Raw genomic sequence first — 18,331 nt, forward strand, 5'->3', positions numbered from 1 at the left:
GCGTTTAACTGAAAAAATGTGAGATCGACGCTGTTTAAAATTTTCTGATGCACCAATACAACATAAAGTTAATACGTATAACAACACACTACGAAGAAATAAAATTTTGTCTTACCAAATTTAATAGTAATAATAATAATAATAATAATAATAATAATAATAATAATAATAATAATAATAATAATAAGAAGAAGAAGAAGAAGAAGAAGAAGAAGAACTACGTTCTGGTAGTGATGAATGAGTTATTAGGGCTGACTGATTTCTTGAACATTACATCTCCGGATTTATTTTAAGATTTACGAAATTCTTGAGTGAATCGATGTAAGAAGTGATTTGCACTAAGGAGGAATCATACTAGGATTATAGCCTGTGCAACTTCTTATTTTTGGATGGGTTTATGTCCCCGTCACGATTCAAAATTATTAAATCCCCACAAAAGAAACAACACGCATGACTACCGAAACCACTACTAAGTTTTTCTCCAGTTGTATGGATAGGTAACGAACTTCTTAACAACTCTCCTTCTTTCTTTAACGAATTTTGTGCTTGTAAAGCGTGTGCGTTTTACCTAAAACCAAGTTTTCTGCATTTGCCAAGGTACTATTTAGTTCTAAAAGTACCATTACATTAAGTAACATAAGAGAAGCTGGGGATTTCAAATAGCAAACTGTGAGCTGTGTTCAAAGTATCGTTATTATTTTGTATGACTTCCCCTTCTATTTTATTTTTGAATGTGATGTTGTTGCCAAACCTACAATTTTAAGGGACTTAAAAAAAATCAGGTGCGCACTTGTACAGGGTCCCACTTCTAACGGGCCCCGGGAAAAGTGTTACAAAAATCTTAATAAGAGTGGACATGAAATCATATTTGTACACGACATAACATTATGAGGTATATTACGAGAGTGCTGAAAGTGACCTCTACCTGTATACACAGTTAACACGGTGCTGCATGATCGTATATGTTGCTGCCAGAGTATTGTGCGTGACTGCCTGGAGTTATATTCTCACATAACTCGTCGACGTGGCAACAATGGGGTTCCGCGAGCTGTGTGTGGGTTTCGTGTTTCAGTGTAGACTGGTTTACTGTTCGTGGTGTTCCGTGCACCTCGCTTCCGGTGCTGTTTGACTCTGTGTGGAAGAGTGTTTCTTGTGAAACAGTATTGGATAAGTGGTTCCTTTAAGACTATACGAGACAGGACCCACTGTTTAAAGTACGATCTAAACACTATTCGAATTTGTATCTAAAGCGAAATACTCGAACCTATTAAACAAAATATGAGTAGGTCCCAATCGGAGTTAAAGCTCACGATATAACGTCCTAAATCAAAATTTAACGTTTTTGCCCTTTCTGAAATCAAACTATATGTACTGAAAAATAAACACAATAAAACAGTATACAGTGGTTGCTTCCAAAATTTAAAAAGAAAATGTCACAAACTTAGTATCTCATCTGGTGACGCCAAACAGAGTCTAAGTAGAAAAAGTCAAGAACAGGAAAGGTACGGTTGAAGAATGTGTGAGACAGCTGGCAGAGAGAAGTCAGCTACCCATCACGATTTTCACAACACAGTTCCTTTTCTTAACTCTTTCCACCTACAAGGTCTGGTTTGGTTATTTATTTGGAGTTTAACGTTCCTTTTCTGAATAGAGACTATATGAGATGTGGTTTAACACAGAACCCGAACTACATGAGCTCCCACCGGTAATGCGACAAGACCATGTATAACCACGAGGAAGTTCAACAAGGTCTAGTGTCACCAGACGGAGCATTATTTTTGGATCAAAAAATCAATATATTTCAGGAAAAAATTTTCTTGTAGGCCTTATATCTGGAGAACTACATATAGTGTAGCCAAACCCAAACTATCACTTGTGCTCCTTCGTGGTTAAGCGGTTAGTATAGGCGCCTTTGGCGTGGAAGACCCGGGTTCGATTCCCGGCAGAAGCCATGTGGTTCGGATTCCACGTTAATCAGTAGGTCCACGTCTCATATAGCGTCGCTACTGAAAGGGACGCTAAACTTAAAATCATATTCATACCGAACTATCACCACTTAACTCAGTATGATGTGCTTATCCCCCAAAAATACAAAGTTTCGATTTAGGGGCCGTTCAAAAATTTTGTTTTCCGTGATCCAAAAACTAATTATTGGCCAAAATGCATTTTTTTGGTTCATTTCTAAAATTCTTAGCCAAGATCGCAATCTTTTGATCCATTTTTGGATTATTCTTAAAATTATTGTTTTCTTTTTTCTTTCTTTTAAATTTAGAAGGCAATCAACAAAAATCCCTCATTATTTTTATTTGATCTGCAAATAACTTCCATACACAAAAAATATCAAAGTACGTTCACTTTAATATTCAGAGTGACAATGTTCCACTAGGCCAGGTATTTGATCTGAGCCTCCGACTGAGCGCTAACCACTATGCTACAATCTTCTCTTACATAAGCAACTCATTTTCAGTTTTGACGCCAATACTAAACATTTTTGATTACATTGATTGGGCATAGTGGTTAGGAGGGCTAGGTTCGATTCCCATCCAGTACTTTTCATATTTTGAGTTTTCAAATATTAATTTCAGCAATTGTGTCTTAGGGGCTTGCAAATACCTATTATTAAAACCAATTTTCGAACTTTTACTTTACCTTTTCTCCATTGTTAATGAGAAGTCGATCCCATGCATTCACTTGAGTAGCTTGATTAATGAATACTTTCTCCTGCTCTTCCAATTCTAAAGTCCACTTATTGATGGCTTCTTCTAACTGACAGAAATTCATAGACTGTCCCGCAGTTGAAGAAGCTGTAGTTCTAAAAATATTTTAAAAATAAAACAAAATAACGATGCAAGAATATCAACAACATATTACTATAATATATATTTAGTCCTAATTTTTCTAGCTATTTACATATTAGAAATGGAACTATTTCGACATCATTAATAAAATTGCTCTCAACCTTATATCACAATTTCCTTTTGTTTCTTTAAATACTTACCGCTGTAATTAATGATATTTAACTACCTAGGTACCCAAAGCTTCTTCAGTAGAAGGGGAGGCGGGAGATGGGGAAGAAAGAAAAAGAAGATACCAAAATCTATAATAAGACCCAAAATACATGTTCCCTGTCAACGAAGAAGCTTCTTAAATGGATTTGAGTAACACCAGTTATGAGTCACCGATGTGACATCCTCCCTGTCATTGACCATCTCATAACCTGATTCTATTTTTTACAGTAATCCTGAATCGAGGTTTAAGTGAATTATGATTTTTTTTATTAACTCATGCTTTCAACTAGTCGCTCTAAATAACTATCATTTTTCTTTTTTCTTTTTTCAACGTTTTAGCATCACTAATGACATGAGAAGATTCTATCAAATGTTTGTATAAACCTATGATCAGGCAAATAGTTTTCAAATATTTGTAAGTGCTTTTTTGCTGTTCTACTAGCCGCACATACCACACTTGTGTCATATTTGCTAAAAATATGGTTGAGCCAATGAGTGATGTTTAAAAAAATTCAGCATATAAATTCAATGTTTTATTAATTACAATCTTACCCACGTATCACAAACTAAGGCTATGGCATTAAGAAAATTAACAATTTAGAGGTTTCTACAACAGCAAAGCCCCTATACAAGTAGAGTCCACGGGAACATACACACAACTTAGTTGATATGGATATTATGATCACAAATTATGATAATAAAGTCACAGTTATAAGAGATTGAAAATGTCATTATTTTTAAAGCGCATTATTTCAGAAAACTGTTCACACAATACTACATCATAATTTAGATGGGTTGCTGAGATTATTTCCACCACTAATAAAATAGTCTTCAAATCAATTAAGACATAATATGGTTTGAGAATGAATACTCGGCAACTAACACCTCATAATACTGATTATTTTAGTAGATAATATTACACAATTTTACAAAGAATTGCAATTTTAGTCTTTGATTTGTACAATATTTAGAAAAACGCGAAAAAGCTGGTGAAAGACGGATGAAGATTCAAAGATTTTTAAAAACTTTTTTATTATATTCTCCATACTTTCAAGGATATCCAGATACTCTAGTAATTTCCAGGAATTTCATGGTTAAAATGAAGAATAATTTCCAGCACCGTAGGAATCTTGTTCTACGCCTACGTAAGAGCCAACATACACTCTGAGAAGAAATACAATGGAGTTAAATATCTAGTCACGCCATTACTTGTCACAAGTTTATTTGACCAACTCCTGACTACCAATGCTGCTGATGAGATAAGAAGGAATACCGAAGTGAATTAAACAATGTTGTCAGTATGCTGTGAGGCGGTGTCACAGAGTGGTTTACAAAAGAGAGTAGCAGTTATTGCGCTTCATAAATGCAATTACTTAGCAACATAATTTTCAAGCTGCTGCAACAGCTTAATATTAGCTTGAGGTTGTCTAGCGAAACAGTAAGCGGTAGAACAAACTCGATATTGTTGATAACGGAGGAAGATCCTTGATTGTCTTCGTACGGTTCATACTCCGCAGTGTGAAAAGTTTGCGAGAACAACATCGCAAAAATGTTGCCCACAAATAAAAAGTGTGGCGTATTAGTAGGGGCACGAGTTTTTCGCACTAAGAATTTGAAAATTTCGCGTTTCGTTTTTCATATTTCGCGTTTTGTTGCATTTTCCAAATACAGTTTCACCTTTTGTAGCTCTTGTGGAAAAGAATTCCCTGACATTTTTACAATTATTCCTTTTTATTTAAAGACCACTATAAACATAAACCATTAATTACCTAAAAACAATATACACCAAATATTTCACTTGACAGTGTCAATATCATTGATAGAAACTTATATTTTTTCAAATCAAATTGAGGAAAATCAATAACTAAACTTACTATGAGTAGGAAAGTTCTGTTGTCTTCTGAAAACACATAGGCACAGGTCACATTTAAGCATTAAACATAAGCATGTTACATGTTTCCACACTTTCCTCCTTCATTGTTGTACGTTTGTCACTTATCATTAGTCCATACTTGGAAAAAAATCTCTCACAATTGGCATTGCTTGTTGGAAGCCACACATATGTAAGTGCACAACCAACTTCAAACAATCATCACTTTGGAACTCCCCATCCAGCTGTGATGGTGATAGATAACGGGCAACATGTTCTCTATAGTCATGTCCGAATCACCTAAAATGCAGAGTTCATGCCACGTTCTATCGTTCCGCCAACGAAAAACTAGCGTTTTTAAAGTAATGAAAACATATTTTAAAAATTTCGCGTTATATCGCTTATTGTTAGAAATTTCGCGCAAAGCTGTTGTCAATTTCACGTTTTATCGCGCAACGAAAACCAATGAAAATACATATAGAGTATCATAAAACGTCAAGAAACTGAAAATGACTTAATTCTGACGCATTTCGTTTTATCGCGCATTGCGAAAAACTCGTGCCTCTACGTATTAGATGAAGATCTCCCAAAGTAGTGTGTTTAAAGTTCTTAATGAAGATTTAGGACCGCTAACATACCGTCAGAGCACTGTCAGTTGTTAACGTCGCCGATGAAGACAGTAGGCTTAAAAAAACGAAGAATCTCCTCTGTTGACACGCGTATAATGGGCGTAAGAATATTCTCTTCAGAGATGAAAAAGTTTCTACGGTTGAAGAGAAGCTAAATAAACAGACAGGGTGTATGCCCACAGCGTAAGGAAGCCCATCAGGTTGTTCTTCCTATTCTGAGAGGACATCATTCCTCATCTGTCATGGTGTGGTTGAGTGTGTCGTATCGTGGTGCAACGAAAGTACATTTTTGTGGTAAAGGTATAAAAGCAAACGATGAAGTACACAAAAGTACTACCTTGGAGTAGGCTGTAAAGCCTTTTAACTAGACTATGTTCCGAAATGAACACAGAGTGTTCCAGTAGAACTCCGCACCTGCACATCGTGCAAAAAGGCTTAAGAACAATGTTCCCAAGTTCGTTGAGCACAAAGTCTGCTCATCCTCAAATCCCGATTTGGATCCGCTAGGCTACAAACTGTGTAATATTTTGGAGGCTAGACTACGAAATTAGAATAGTATAATACGTGCACTAAACAATTTAGACTTAAGGATCATACTTGCTGGGATTGATAATTGGCTACGCCGTTTGGAAGTATGTGTGAAAGCCAGAGGAAATCACTTTGAATATCTATTAGTGCACAAACTAAATACAACTTGCTTACAAGGTTCTCTATAATCTTTATTATAAATTAACTAGAAATGTTACAGTTTCGGAAGTATATCACTTCCGAAACTGTAACATTTCTAGTTAATTTATAATAAAGATTATAGACAGCCTTAAGAAAGTTGTATTTAGTTTGTGTTTAAGATGGACACAAGGCCTTTTTATCATAATAAAACTATTAGTGTAGTGAATTCTAGGCAATAAATGGAGTGATGAGCTTCTTATATATATAATAAACAAACTCCATGGTTCTGGATAATCACAATAACATTTAAAACACAGTTCTGACCAGAACAAAATGAATTATATTAATAACTATACTTTTTTGTTACAGTTTCAAGGACCTAATGTCCTCTTCATCAGACATTTAGAAAAGACAGATGACAGCAAATCTTATATCTTCCTCAGCTGTTAGTTAGCATATTCATCTATATAATTTCTACATAGTATAATATCATAATATCTACATAACATGAAAGAAATTATGAAGAAGATAGTACAAGAAGGGAAAAAAAGAAGGGATTAAAAAATTGATAAATGAAAAAGGAAGAATTCCTATCATGAAAGGTTTTCCTAAAATACATAAGAAAGAAATTAAGCTAAGACCAGTAATAGACTGCAAAGGTAACTATTTTGAGCCACTAGAAGAAAAATTAAGAGAGATAATGGAAGAAATCAGAGAAGAGCAAGAGACATACAGAATTAAGAACAAGGAAGAATTGAAGAAGAAGCTGGATCAGATTAAGTGGAATCAGGAGGACTCGTTAATGTTTAGTGAAGATGTTAAAGCCAGGTTCACAAGTATAAGAAGAGATTATGTTGTAAGAGCGATAGAAGAAGAAATGGAAAGGAAAGTTATAGGTCAATGGAAAAAAGAAAAAGTTATAAGAGCGCCTAAGACGTTATGGGAAAATAGCTACTGTATAATTGGAGAAAGACTAGTAAGGATAAAAGAAGGTCGAAGCATTGGATCCAAGCTGAGTCCAGTTTTAGCGGAAATAGTGATGAACAAGTGGGAGAAAAAAAGTGACAAAAGAAGCAAAGGGAAAGTTAATCTTCTTTAGTAGGTATGTAGAGGATTGTTTAGTCATATGGACAGGGAGTAGAGATAAACTGGAGAAATATGTTGAAATCATAGAAGACGAAGAAAAAGGTATAAGGTTAGAATTAGAAGAAAACAAACCTATAAATTTTATGGATATGAAGATAGAGAGCAAGGTGAGAAAGTAATTACCAGTTGGTATCAAAAAACGTGTTGGGCAGGTATTTATTGTCACTGGAGAAGTGATGTAGACAAAGCAACTAAGAAGAACTTCATTAGGAACATGGAAAGAAGAGTAGATAACATAAATAGTGAAGAAAGGGAAGGAAGAAAGATTTTGAAAAGTTCTATAAACAACTTAAAAGTAATGGAAATAAGATAGAACAGATAAAAGGAATGAGAAAAGAATAAATTATAAAAAAGAAAGAAGAAGAAGAAAATAAGAAGTGGTATGGAATTCAGAGCATAGGAGAAAAGACGGAAGTAATAAAGAAGTTATTAAGAGAAGGAGGTATTAAGACATATAGAAAAGGAGGAGAAACGTTGTTGAGGTGTATAAGGAAGAAAAAGAAAAGGAGAGAAAACAATATAGAGGAGGAAGAAGGAGTTATATATGAAGTGAAATGTAGTGTGTGTAACATGAAATACATAGGGGAGACGGGAAAAAGACTTATGGACAGATTAAAACATCAAGATGATGTTCGAGTGAAAAGAGAAAATAACGCTATTTACAAACATGTGAAAGAAACGGGACATAGGATAGATTGGGAAGGGGCTAGAGGTTTAGAAAGAGAAAAAAGAAAGATTATCAGGAAGTGGAAGGAAGCAAGAAGAATAAAGAAAGAACAAGAGGAGAACTTAATGAACTGGACAAGTGGTATAAATATACATGAGCAATGGGAGAAATTATTAGAAGTTATAGAAAAGTAAAAAGAAAAGTACATAAAGGATATTAGTGCAATTTGAATAATTCCAAATTTCTGTTATATTATTTTATATAAAGATCAATATAATCATGAAATTGCATTGACAATTAACATGTATTAACAATGTATTTATATGATATTGTTACATATTACAAATCTAAATTTATATATAAAAACAATAATTAAAATTATATATAAAAACAACTAAAAGAGAAACATCCTGCACATCCTTCTGGATTTACGCCATCTGACACAACAGATTTTAATATTAATATTAATAGAGTCACATCCAACGAATTCTTAAAAGCGCTTAGATCCTTCCCTTCAGATTCTGCAGGAAGTATTGATAGCATGCGCTCTTCAATTCTTAAAGATTTAATACTTTACAATACACAAGATTCCAAAGATCGCCTAATTAAGATCACGTGTGAATTCCTATCTAAGATTATATCAGGGGATGTGCCTAAAGAATTAAGACCAATATTCTTTGGAGCATCGCTAATAGCACTGACAAAGAAAAGTGGAGGTATTAGACCTATTGCAATAGGGAAATGTATAGAAGACTTTCATCCAAAATAATTTGTGGGAGAATTAAACAACCTCTAGTTCAATTTCTCTCTCCACACCAACTTGGAATAGGCATTCGATATGGAGCCGAAGCAGCAGCACATGCGGCTCACACATATTATTTTTATCCTCACCAGAAACCTAAAGTTTTCTTAAAAATTGATTTCAGGAATGCTTTTAATGAGATAGACAGGAATGTAATGTTATCAGTCGTAAAAGAAAATTTTCCTTCGATCTATTCCTACGTACACCAAAGTTATGCTCAGTCCAGCAATTTATATTATGGTAAACACATAATTTTTTCACAAAGAGGAGTACAGCAAGGAGATCCTTTAGGTCCAGCATTATTCGCAATAGCTTTACAGTCCATAGTCAATAACACACACACAGATTTGAATGTTTGGTACTTAGATGATGGAACCATAGCTGGAGATCCGGATACCGTATTAAATATATTAAGTGATCTATACACAGGGAATTACAGTTAGTCTACACCTTAATTTTTCGAAATGTGAAGTTAGCTTTCTTGGAACAACGAAAGAGCATATGCACATACTTCTCACATCATACAATGAGGTAGCTCCAGGCATTCAATTAATGTCTCCTTCAAACGCATATCTCCTAGGAACGGCCCTCTCAACAGAATCAAGAAAAACCTTATTAACTGAGAAGATAACCAAACTGGAGATGTATTTCGCACGTCTGTCATTAATCTCAGCACATTTTGCCTTTTATTTATTAAGAACATCATTTACTACTCCAAGATTACTATATTTTCTGAAAAGTTCACCTTCATGGAAGGAAGAAAATTTATTAGAACGCTTCGATAACACCGTAAAATCTGGTTTAGAATCTATCCTAAATTGCTTCCTTGAGGATAACACATGGCTTCAGGCTTCTCTGCCAGTTGGTTTTGGTGGATTAGGCATCTGACGAGCCATAGATTTGGCTATTCCTGCCTTCTTGGCATCATTCTATGGTTCCCGATCTCTAATAGAATCACTTCTCCAACAGGATATAAGCTTCCACATGGATTCTGAAGTAAAAGATTGCTCTTCCACTTGGTCACTGCTAGTTGGATCTGAATTACCTGAATTTAGTACCAGAGCAAAGCAATCCACATAGGAAGAACCTATCTTTAAATCACACTTCTCCTTTTTGCTACGGTCTTCAGACAGCCTAGAAGACAAGGCTAGAATAATTGCTGCATCATCCATAGAAGGAGGAGTTTGCCTTAAAGCTTTAGCTTCGTCCCCTCTAGGCCTTCATCTCAGTAATGAGAGTTTTCGAATAGCTGTTGCGTTACGGTTGGGAGCAAATATATGTGAACCTCATAAATGTCAGTCATGTAAGAATCCAGTAGATAAAAAAGGACTGCATGGACTGTCTTGCATAAAAAGTACAGGTAGATATCCCCGATATTCGAATGTCAATGACATTATAATGAGAGCACTAATTTCAGCAGGTATATCAACAATAAGGGAGCCAAATGGATGTAGTTGAACTGATGGTAAAAGACCAGATGGGATGACCTTAATACCTTGGAAGAGAGGCAAATCATTGATTTGGGATTTTACATGCACAGATACTTTTGCCCCTTCCAACCTTCCTTTCTCCTCACTCCAAGCGGGCAATGTAGCCAGTCGAAAGGAAACAGAAAAAAGAAGAAAATACAGTAACCTAACAGAGAAGTACCAATTTGGGCCCATTGCCATTGAATCCAGTGGATCCTGGGGCAAAGAAGGCCTCAGCTTTATAAGGGAAGTAGGTAAACGCATCACTCAATTATCTGGTGATGATAGAGCAAGCACCTTCCTAATTCAGAGAATAAGTATGGCAGTGCAAAGAGGTAATGTAACCTCTATATTAGAAACCATACCACCAGGTAAAGAGCTAGAGGAGACTTTTCTCCTTTAAAACACCTTTCTTTATGTTATCTGATTTTCTTCTGCTTGAAGAAGAAGAAATTGATTTGTATATAAAGTTATCTCTACTATGTGATTTGCTTTAGGATTGTTCTGTGTTAAAATTTAATTTTTCACTTGTTTGACCAGTAGTTGCAAGAAATAATCATATCATTATGTTATGATTTTTTCAGTAATAGATTGTATTTTCGCAAATAACTGAACAAGAAAATGTTAAGTGATTGTTATTAGTATTTCATGAAGTAAAAATAAATAAATTAAAAGTCGACATGATAAAAAAAATTAAAATTATATAGATGAATATGCTAACTAATGGCTGAGGAAGATATAAGATTTGCTGTCATCTGTCTTTTCTAAATGTCTGATGAAGAGGACGTTAGGTCCTTGAAACTGTAATAAAAAAGTATAGTCATTAATATAATTCATTTTGTTCTGGTCAGAACTGTGTTTTAAATATATATTCCTATTTCTCTTTCTGCTGAACCGTCTAACGTTGTGACAGAGCTTATGACTAGGTACTTTCCACTGCTAATAATAGATTTGATCACTTCGAATATACTTTTATTTAAATTGATAGTTATTCAACACAGGCTGTTATTTACGGTGATTAACAAAATTATGCCACAGATGGACGGTGTTTTATAGTTCAGGGATTATTTTAATGAATCTAATGAGAATTTGTTTCACTAGTTTCTTTCTTTGATGAAAAATATAAAAGAATGCGCTATTTTTCTCAGTGCTGACATGTTGAATTACTCGGCTAATTTAACATGTTTAAGTATAAAAAAGCTCAGATTTAGCATTATTATCAGCGAAAAAAAAAAAAAAAAAAAAAAACTCTAAATCTTCTATTTCTACAGCAATTTCCCCCTTCATGTGTAACAGCATATCCAGTGAATATAAATTTGCGCATCAGCACATAGTTAAATCAACGATTATACTGTTATCAAATTAGACGTCAATACAGAACAATGCATCAAACTGGATTATACAAGCCACGCGTATACAGGAGGTATACAAAAAATCTAAAAACACTTCATACAGGATACGTAAGTTTGGCAATCCACTGTACAACACGTGTTGCGGTAGCCGCAATTTCATCATCATTTTTTGTTTTCAATGTGTCATGTGGACCTTCCTCTTCCGTCAGCAATAACCACTTCACCTGTGAGTGTCGTGGAGTGAAAGTGGTACGGTAAAATGGGCGACCTGACAGACTTCCAAAGAGGTGTGATCGTTGGTGTCCGTCTGGTTGGAGCTTCAGTGGCAACAGTGGCGAACATTGTGGGGGTATCGAAAGGCACTGTGTCCAATGTCACGAGAGCATACACAATTCATGGGCAAACGACGTCTGCAAAGCACATCAGTGGTCGAAAGACAATCCTGTCAGTTAGGGACCGGATGGCATTAAAACGAATTGTAGCAGCTAAAAAGAAGACCACTGCAATGAAAATTACGTCTGAACTCAATTCCGGCCTACAGAACCTGGTTTCATCGATAACAGTGCGACGGGAACTTCATAAAATGAAAATTTATGAACCACAAGGCGTGGACTCATGAGCAGTGGAAACACGTAAGGTAGTCCGATGAATCGACCTTCACCTTGTTTCCAACAACCGGTCGTATTTACGTATGGAGAACACCGTCGCAGGCCTATGATACAGACTGTCTGTTCTCAACTGTAAAGCATGGAAGTGGTTTTGTTACAGTATGGGCAGTGATATCGTGGTTTTCTGCAGATCTTATCATAGTCCTGCATGGAATGATGAATGCTAAGGCGTATAAGGCCATTTTGGGGGACCAGGTCTACCCATGGCCCAAATATTGATCCCTGATGGTGATGGCATCTACCAAGATGATTTGGCACCCTGTCACGCTGCAAAAACGGTGAAATCATGGATTGAGGAGCATGACCAGGAGCTATCACACCTCCCTTGGGTCCCACAATCACCAGATCTGAACATCATTGTGTCATTGTGGTCTGAGTTAGAAAGGTGTGTTCGGTCTCATTACCCTCCACCAGAATCCCTTAAGGAACTAGAACATGTTTTGAGGAACAATGGTACAAAATTCCACACACCACGATTCAGGAGCTGTATACGTCCATTTCACGTCGAATCCAAGCTGTTTTGGACGCAAAAGGAGGCCCCACACCATACTAGGTATGATTTTGACACTTTTGCAAACGTTTACGATTTTTTTGTCCAAGCACTGTATAATCTCATATGCATGTGCTGCCAATTGACCCCATTTACCACCAACTATCCCCAGTATACTACCACTAACCAGAGTTCCTGAAACTTTTTTTTTTTTTTTTTTTTTTTTAAATAGCGACCACTTTTACTAATCAGAATGTTCTACGCACAGCCCTACTCTTGTTCTGTTCGAAAGAAAATGTATTATTTTTATATGCTTCGAGGATTGTTAATTAATACCAGAACATTTGTGTGTGGTGTTTTTAAATATTAATAAAATTTCATCAATTTCATATTGCAATTAATAGAAGAACATATAGAACATAATAATGTATGTTTAAAAAGAACTGAAGGGTATCAAGCATATTTTATAATAAAACATCGATGTGTATAATAAACCTGTTATATTAAAATTTGTATTAGCTTAACCTACTTAAAAAAATCGATAAAAGTTGATATTCAAATGAAACGGAATTCACGTGAATTTTATTTTGTCTATCGTTTTTGGACTAATATTCAGCTGAAGGGGATTGCAAGGGTACGCCTCGAGGATCACAATTTGAGAAACGCTACCGTGCATGTTGTAAACAAGAACTTTGCTGATGCATCGAATTACTATTTCCTCCTATCTTGTGTATATTTCTTTTAAAAGTACCCTACCCACATCACGCTATTTTTGTTAGCATTGGTATAGTCTCTTTATGAACAATCATAATGAACTGCACTACCTTAGCATGTGAATAAGGAGCAAAATTCAAATTCTAACTAAACCATGAGACACATACAGCTATGAACCAGAAGGTGATTTTTTTTTTTTTTTTTTCATTCATTCATATATTACACAGGGAAACTGAGGGAATCCATTTTGCGGTAAACGCATTTTATGAAATTCTGGATCGAAGGTTGGATCTGGAAACGCATTACACTGAGTTCTGTCTCGTGAATGTCGGACCTGAGAAAAATTAAGAGATTCCAAATTATGATGTGGTAGATCCAACAATACTGTGATTTATTATTCAGCAAATATTTCATGTGCCCATATCATATGCATGCAACTTATCATTACACGTATGCATTACAGAACCTAAATGCGTTTAATAGCTAATCTATATTTGAAAACAGCTGAATATGTGTACATAATTTATAACATTTTACTACACAATGGTGCAACACAGCCTATAATATTATTATCTATAAATGTATACTATATAACTAACTATATCCATTAACAAAAGTTCAACTTACATTGTCGTGGTTGTCAACCCTGTTTGAGCTGAAGTAGTACTGCTTCCTAAACCGAGACTCAAAACTGGCCCACTAGTAGTCGCTGTCGTCGAAGTGGGTAAACTCAGCGAAAACCCAGTTGGAGCTGCTGTCGTCGTGGTGAATGTGAGCTGAGAAGCCAAAGTAGGTGCAGTGGACGTTGTAGTAACTGAGGTGGTTGAAGTGGCCAATGGAAATTTTGGAAGAGACGGAGTACTCGTAGACTCGGAACCAGTTGTCGCCGGTGTTACTGAAGTCCCAAACGAAAGTCCACCAGGTGCAGATTGTTTAGCTGGCTCTGCTGAAGCCAAACTACTACCAGTGCCAAAAAGTCCTCCAGTGGTACTTACAGAAGTAACGGTGGTGGATGCTGCAGGTGTTGCTGCACTGGGCATTTGAAAAGTCAGACCAACTGAAATTTGAATAAACAAAAACATACAAAGAAAGAAAGAAGAAGAAAAACATTGCAATATATACGATCTAAAAGTTCATGTTTAAATTCCAAAAATAATCCCTAAGTAAAATCAAATAATGCAACTTAAAATGATGACTCACTAATAACATTGTGACCCACCTAGCAAATAAATACTAACACTGATTTTGATTATATCTATGTCTAACAAAAAAATCAGAGAATCATTGTACAGAACTTCACGGCATATCACTGAAAAGTGAAATAAATAAATAAAATCATAAAAATAAAAGTTTGCCAGTCAAGCAATCAATTTATGTTTCCCAACATTATTGCTGACTCAATGTGAAAAGTCGAGATGTAAAATTTGTCCTATATTCGACATTAATCTGACCCAACACCCTGTCACAACCAAAACACACTTTTAGAGTAAGAATCCTCAAAATCCTAACGACAGGCGCTTCCATATCTCTCAGAATGATATAAGAAAATATATTACAATAATGTTCGGAAATCATCCATCTGGTCTTAATCGTCTAAACAACTAGACTGCCTCACTTCATGACCAACACACATTTTATATTTTGTATTATTTTTCGTTATTATTTTTATTCCATACCTTACTTTTCATTAATTTACGTACGTATTTCGCTATTTAATTTCATAGATTTCAAAATTAATTACCTCAACAGTGCAAAGTATCGTAAATCTGAACCAATATTACACTTACTAATATCCAGTTTTAGTATATTATTATTAGGAGGCGGAAGTTCCTGACTAAAAAATTGTGAAAATGACGACTAAATTTGTAACTTTGACTTTAAAAGAATACAGCAAACTTATCAAATTATAGGCATCGTGTCTGCGACAAAGGTAGCTTCTTCCGTTAAAATATAGAAATTTGATTTAAAATGAAAATAAGCAGGTAAGATAAAAAGGGCATAGGCGGATAATATAGTAAAATGGTCCCAGATGAACCTTGGGACGGCAAGCGGATGGTATGTAGTTATCTCAAAGATACGTCAATCCCTCACGTTTCAAACCTCAACTCTGATTGGTTCATGAGGAATGGCGCAAAATCGGAAAAGTAGATTAATTTCTTTCTCAAAAATGACTCGATCGATTTTGTTCAAGGGCTTCGTCTTAAAACATTTAACAGTTCTCCAACACCACCATTCCCACCTCCACTCAAAAAATTCGATTCAATATTTTCAGCCCCATTTTATCTATGATGGTCTGCGAGCACAATTATGAAAAAATAGGCTTCAGATGTCACTTTAACCCTAGAATAACATATCATATTTACGCGAGTCTAAGACGCCCTCAAATGTAAGACGCGCACCCAATTTTTGGAGGAAAAATTGAAAAAAAAAAAAAATCGATGAATGTAAGACGCACCCGTGGCGAAAATGAATGAAAAAAAAAATACACTACATTGATTTTAAAGAATGAAAAAAAAATAATAAACATGGGAAAACATATAATGTTATGGGAAAATAAAGAAATATTGAACTTATTGCTGGAATTTACGGTATATTCATGTGCATATGCTGGTACTTGTTTTTCCTAATGTAATTACGGTACAACACTTGCTTGCGTCAGTTTTATAGCAATCCATTATCGGTATTATATTATACCAGTATGTATATTATACTAATATATTATACCAGTATGTACACATACAAACAAACACAAATAATTATTCAGCAATTATTTAAATTTGTTTCTTTTCTTCTGTTTTGCATTCACACACAACAGTTACAGTCGCAAAAACAACACTGACACGTTACTGCTCATCATCATCTGTTTCTTCATTGGCATCACTATCTTTTCCAATTTTTCCACTTTTGATGGTCAAATACACACAAAATACACATTCTTTACAGAATCGTGACTAACGGAATTAGCAATTTTTGTCAAAACTCTATCTAATCTGACCTAAATCTGCATAACTCAAATCTACGACATACCTTGATTTTGGAGGAAGAAAAAAAATACGGTATACTTGTTCCAAAATTGTTTCACGGGAACGCCATGGTCAAAATTGGCCAAAACCAACCATACCGCACCCATAAGGAGCCAATTGCAAAAAGAACGAATATTGATTTAGCTTTCACATATTTGCTACGTGAATGAATGACAAATCACATCTGAAAAGCGCCACACACACTGAGGCCCCATTTGATGGGCTGTGGCACCCCGTCTTTAGTTTGGGACACCTTTGTCGCCTTAAAAAAAGTGGTTGTGTGAATTTATTGTCAAAAAAGAAATAGTGTCAGCTAGAAACGTCTTTTGTGATTTTGCGTGGGTGGCAAGACCCCTTCATCTACTAAAATTGAGAGTATCAGTAGTCCTAAAATTCAGGATGTCAGTTTATTAGAATTGTCAATCCTTAGCTTGAATAAAAGCACTATCAATGCTTGTACTACGGTTCGATTATCTGAGTCACGCATTGACTTCAGCAATTCTTGTATCTCCATAATATTTTTCCAGCTTACGGTAGTGAAAAGAGGGAGTTTCTCCTCTGAAATCTGAAAGTGTCATATCTGATTTAACAATGGTTTATCGCATTCCACAAATTCTGTATAATATCTCACCTCATATGATCGGATTGTGCTCCAATTCGAATAAACTTCTATCTTGAATAGATTATCTTCGTAAAAATGCTGATGTATGATATGTTTCGGGCAGCATAGATTCCCATTGGGAATATAAATGTGTCTTGTCGTCAGGCATTCCAAACGCGCTACTTGAGAGATCACTAGCAGAGGAACATTAGCAGCATCACAAATGCAGCAATGCCTATGCATAGATATGGTTTATTCAGCTCGATTTTTGCACATCGGTTTCTTTAGAAACTGAGAAAGTTACTTCAAAAGTGGATCTTTAATGTTTGAGTGAGAACAAGGTAGCAGAGAAATTGATTCACTTACCTTGGAGGTTGTATCTCACTTGCTTTTTTAAAAATAATTTAACAAGCGGTAGCTACCACAAATGTTTTGAATGTTGATTTGTATACTGAACACTGAAGAAAACTCACCTAATCGCTTTTTCACAAACCTTTGCACTCTTCAAAAACAAACCGCGTAACTCAATTTGTATCACTCCGCGCACGAGTATTCAGCGATTGGTGCAGGAGAAAATGCTTCGTCTGTTTCCCGCAATATTTCTGCTTCTGCACGTGCATGTAATCCTTCACTGGTAACCTTCCTGCCTGCATGGCAATCATCAAATATAGCGCGCGCTCTGCGTATTTGTCAGTGGGTGTAGCTGTTTTCCTGTTAAATTTAAATTTTTGTGTAAGATGTCAATCCACATATAGAGATGTGCTTTTAATTGAAACTAAAATGTTCTTAGTGTGATTTAAAAATACAGTAATTGCTACTTAGGTTGAACAAGTGGAATTTCTTGGGGACTATTTTCTTATGGAAGAATAATAGTCATATGGCTCATTGCAAGTGTTGCTCACTTCTGATTATATTTCGTTTTTTTTTTTTTTTTTTTTTTTTTTTTTTTTTTTTTTTGTGAAGAATCGTAGTCAGACTGTTTAGTCAGTTTCAGAGAACTGGGATACAAATGTTCATTATGTTACCCAAAAGAAAAACTGAGCCCTTGTACTAAATTTCTATTTAATATATTAAATGCATTATACTTAAGATAATTGGAGAGCCTTTCATTGGATATTAAAAGTTGTAGGCCTATTATTTTAAAGATAAGTAAGAAATAGAGATAAAACCAACTTCACCGATTCGAAGTAGCGTAACGTCTGATGTTAATTTTGTATGTTATA

General features: G+C 35.2%; 1 protein-coding gene across 3 annotated transcripts in view; it reads right to left on the minus strand.

Annotated features, from left to right (window-relative positions):
• Nup62 (nucleoporin 62) overlaps nt 1-18,331 on the minus strand; it is a 70,188-nt gene that overhangs the window by 15,754 nt on the left and 36,103 nt on the right. For all 3 annotated transcript variants that reach the window (XM_081734184.1, XM_081734183.1, XM_081734182.1), the window contains exons 4-5: nt 14,112-14,541; nt 2,650-2,812 (exon numbers count right to left, since the gene is read on the minus strand). In XM_081734184.1, the coding sequence (XP_081590310.1) occupies nt 2,650-2,812; nt 14,112-14,541 (593 nt within the window). The remainder of the gene's footprint in view (nt 1-2,649; nt 2,813-14,111; nt 14,542-18,331) is intronic.

This window comes from Thermobia domestica, chromosome 12 (genome assembly GCF_964235325.1).
Source record: "Thermobia domestica chromosome 12, izTheDome1.hap1.1, whole genome shotgun sequence".
Lineage (NCBI taxonomy): Eukaryota > Metazoa > Arthropoda > Insecta > Zygentoma > Lepismatidae > Thermobia > Thermobia domestica.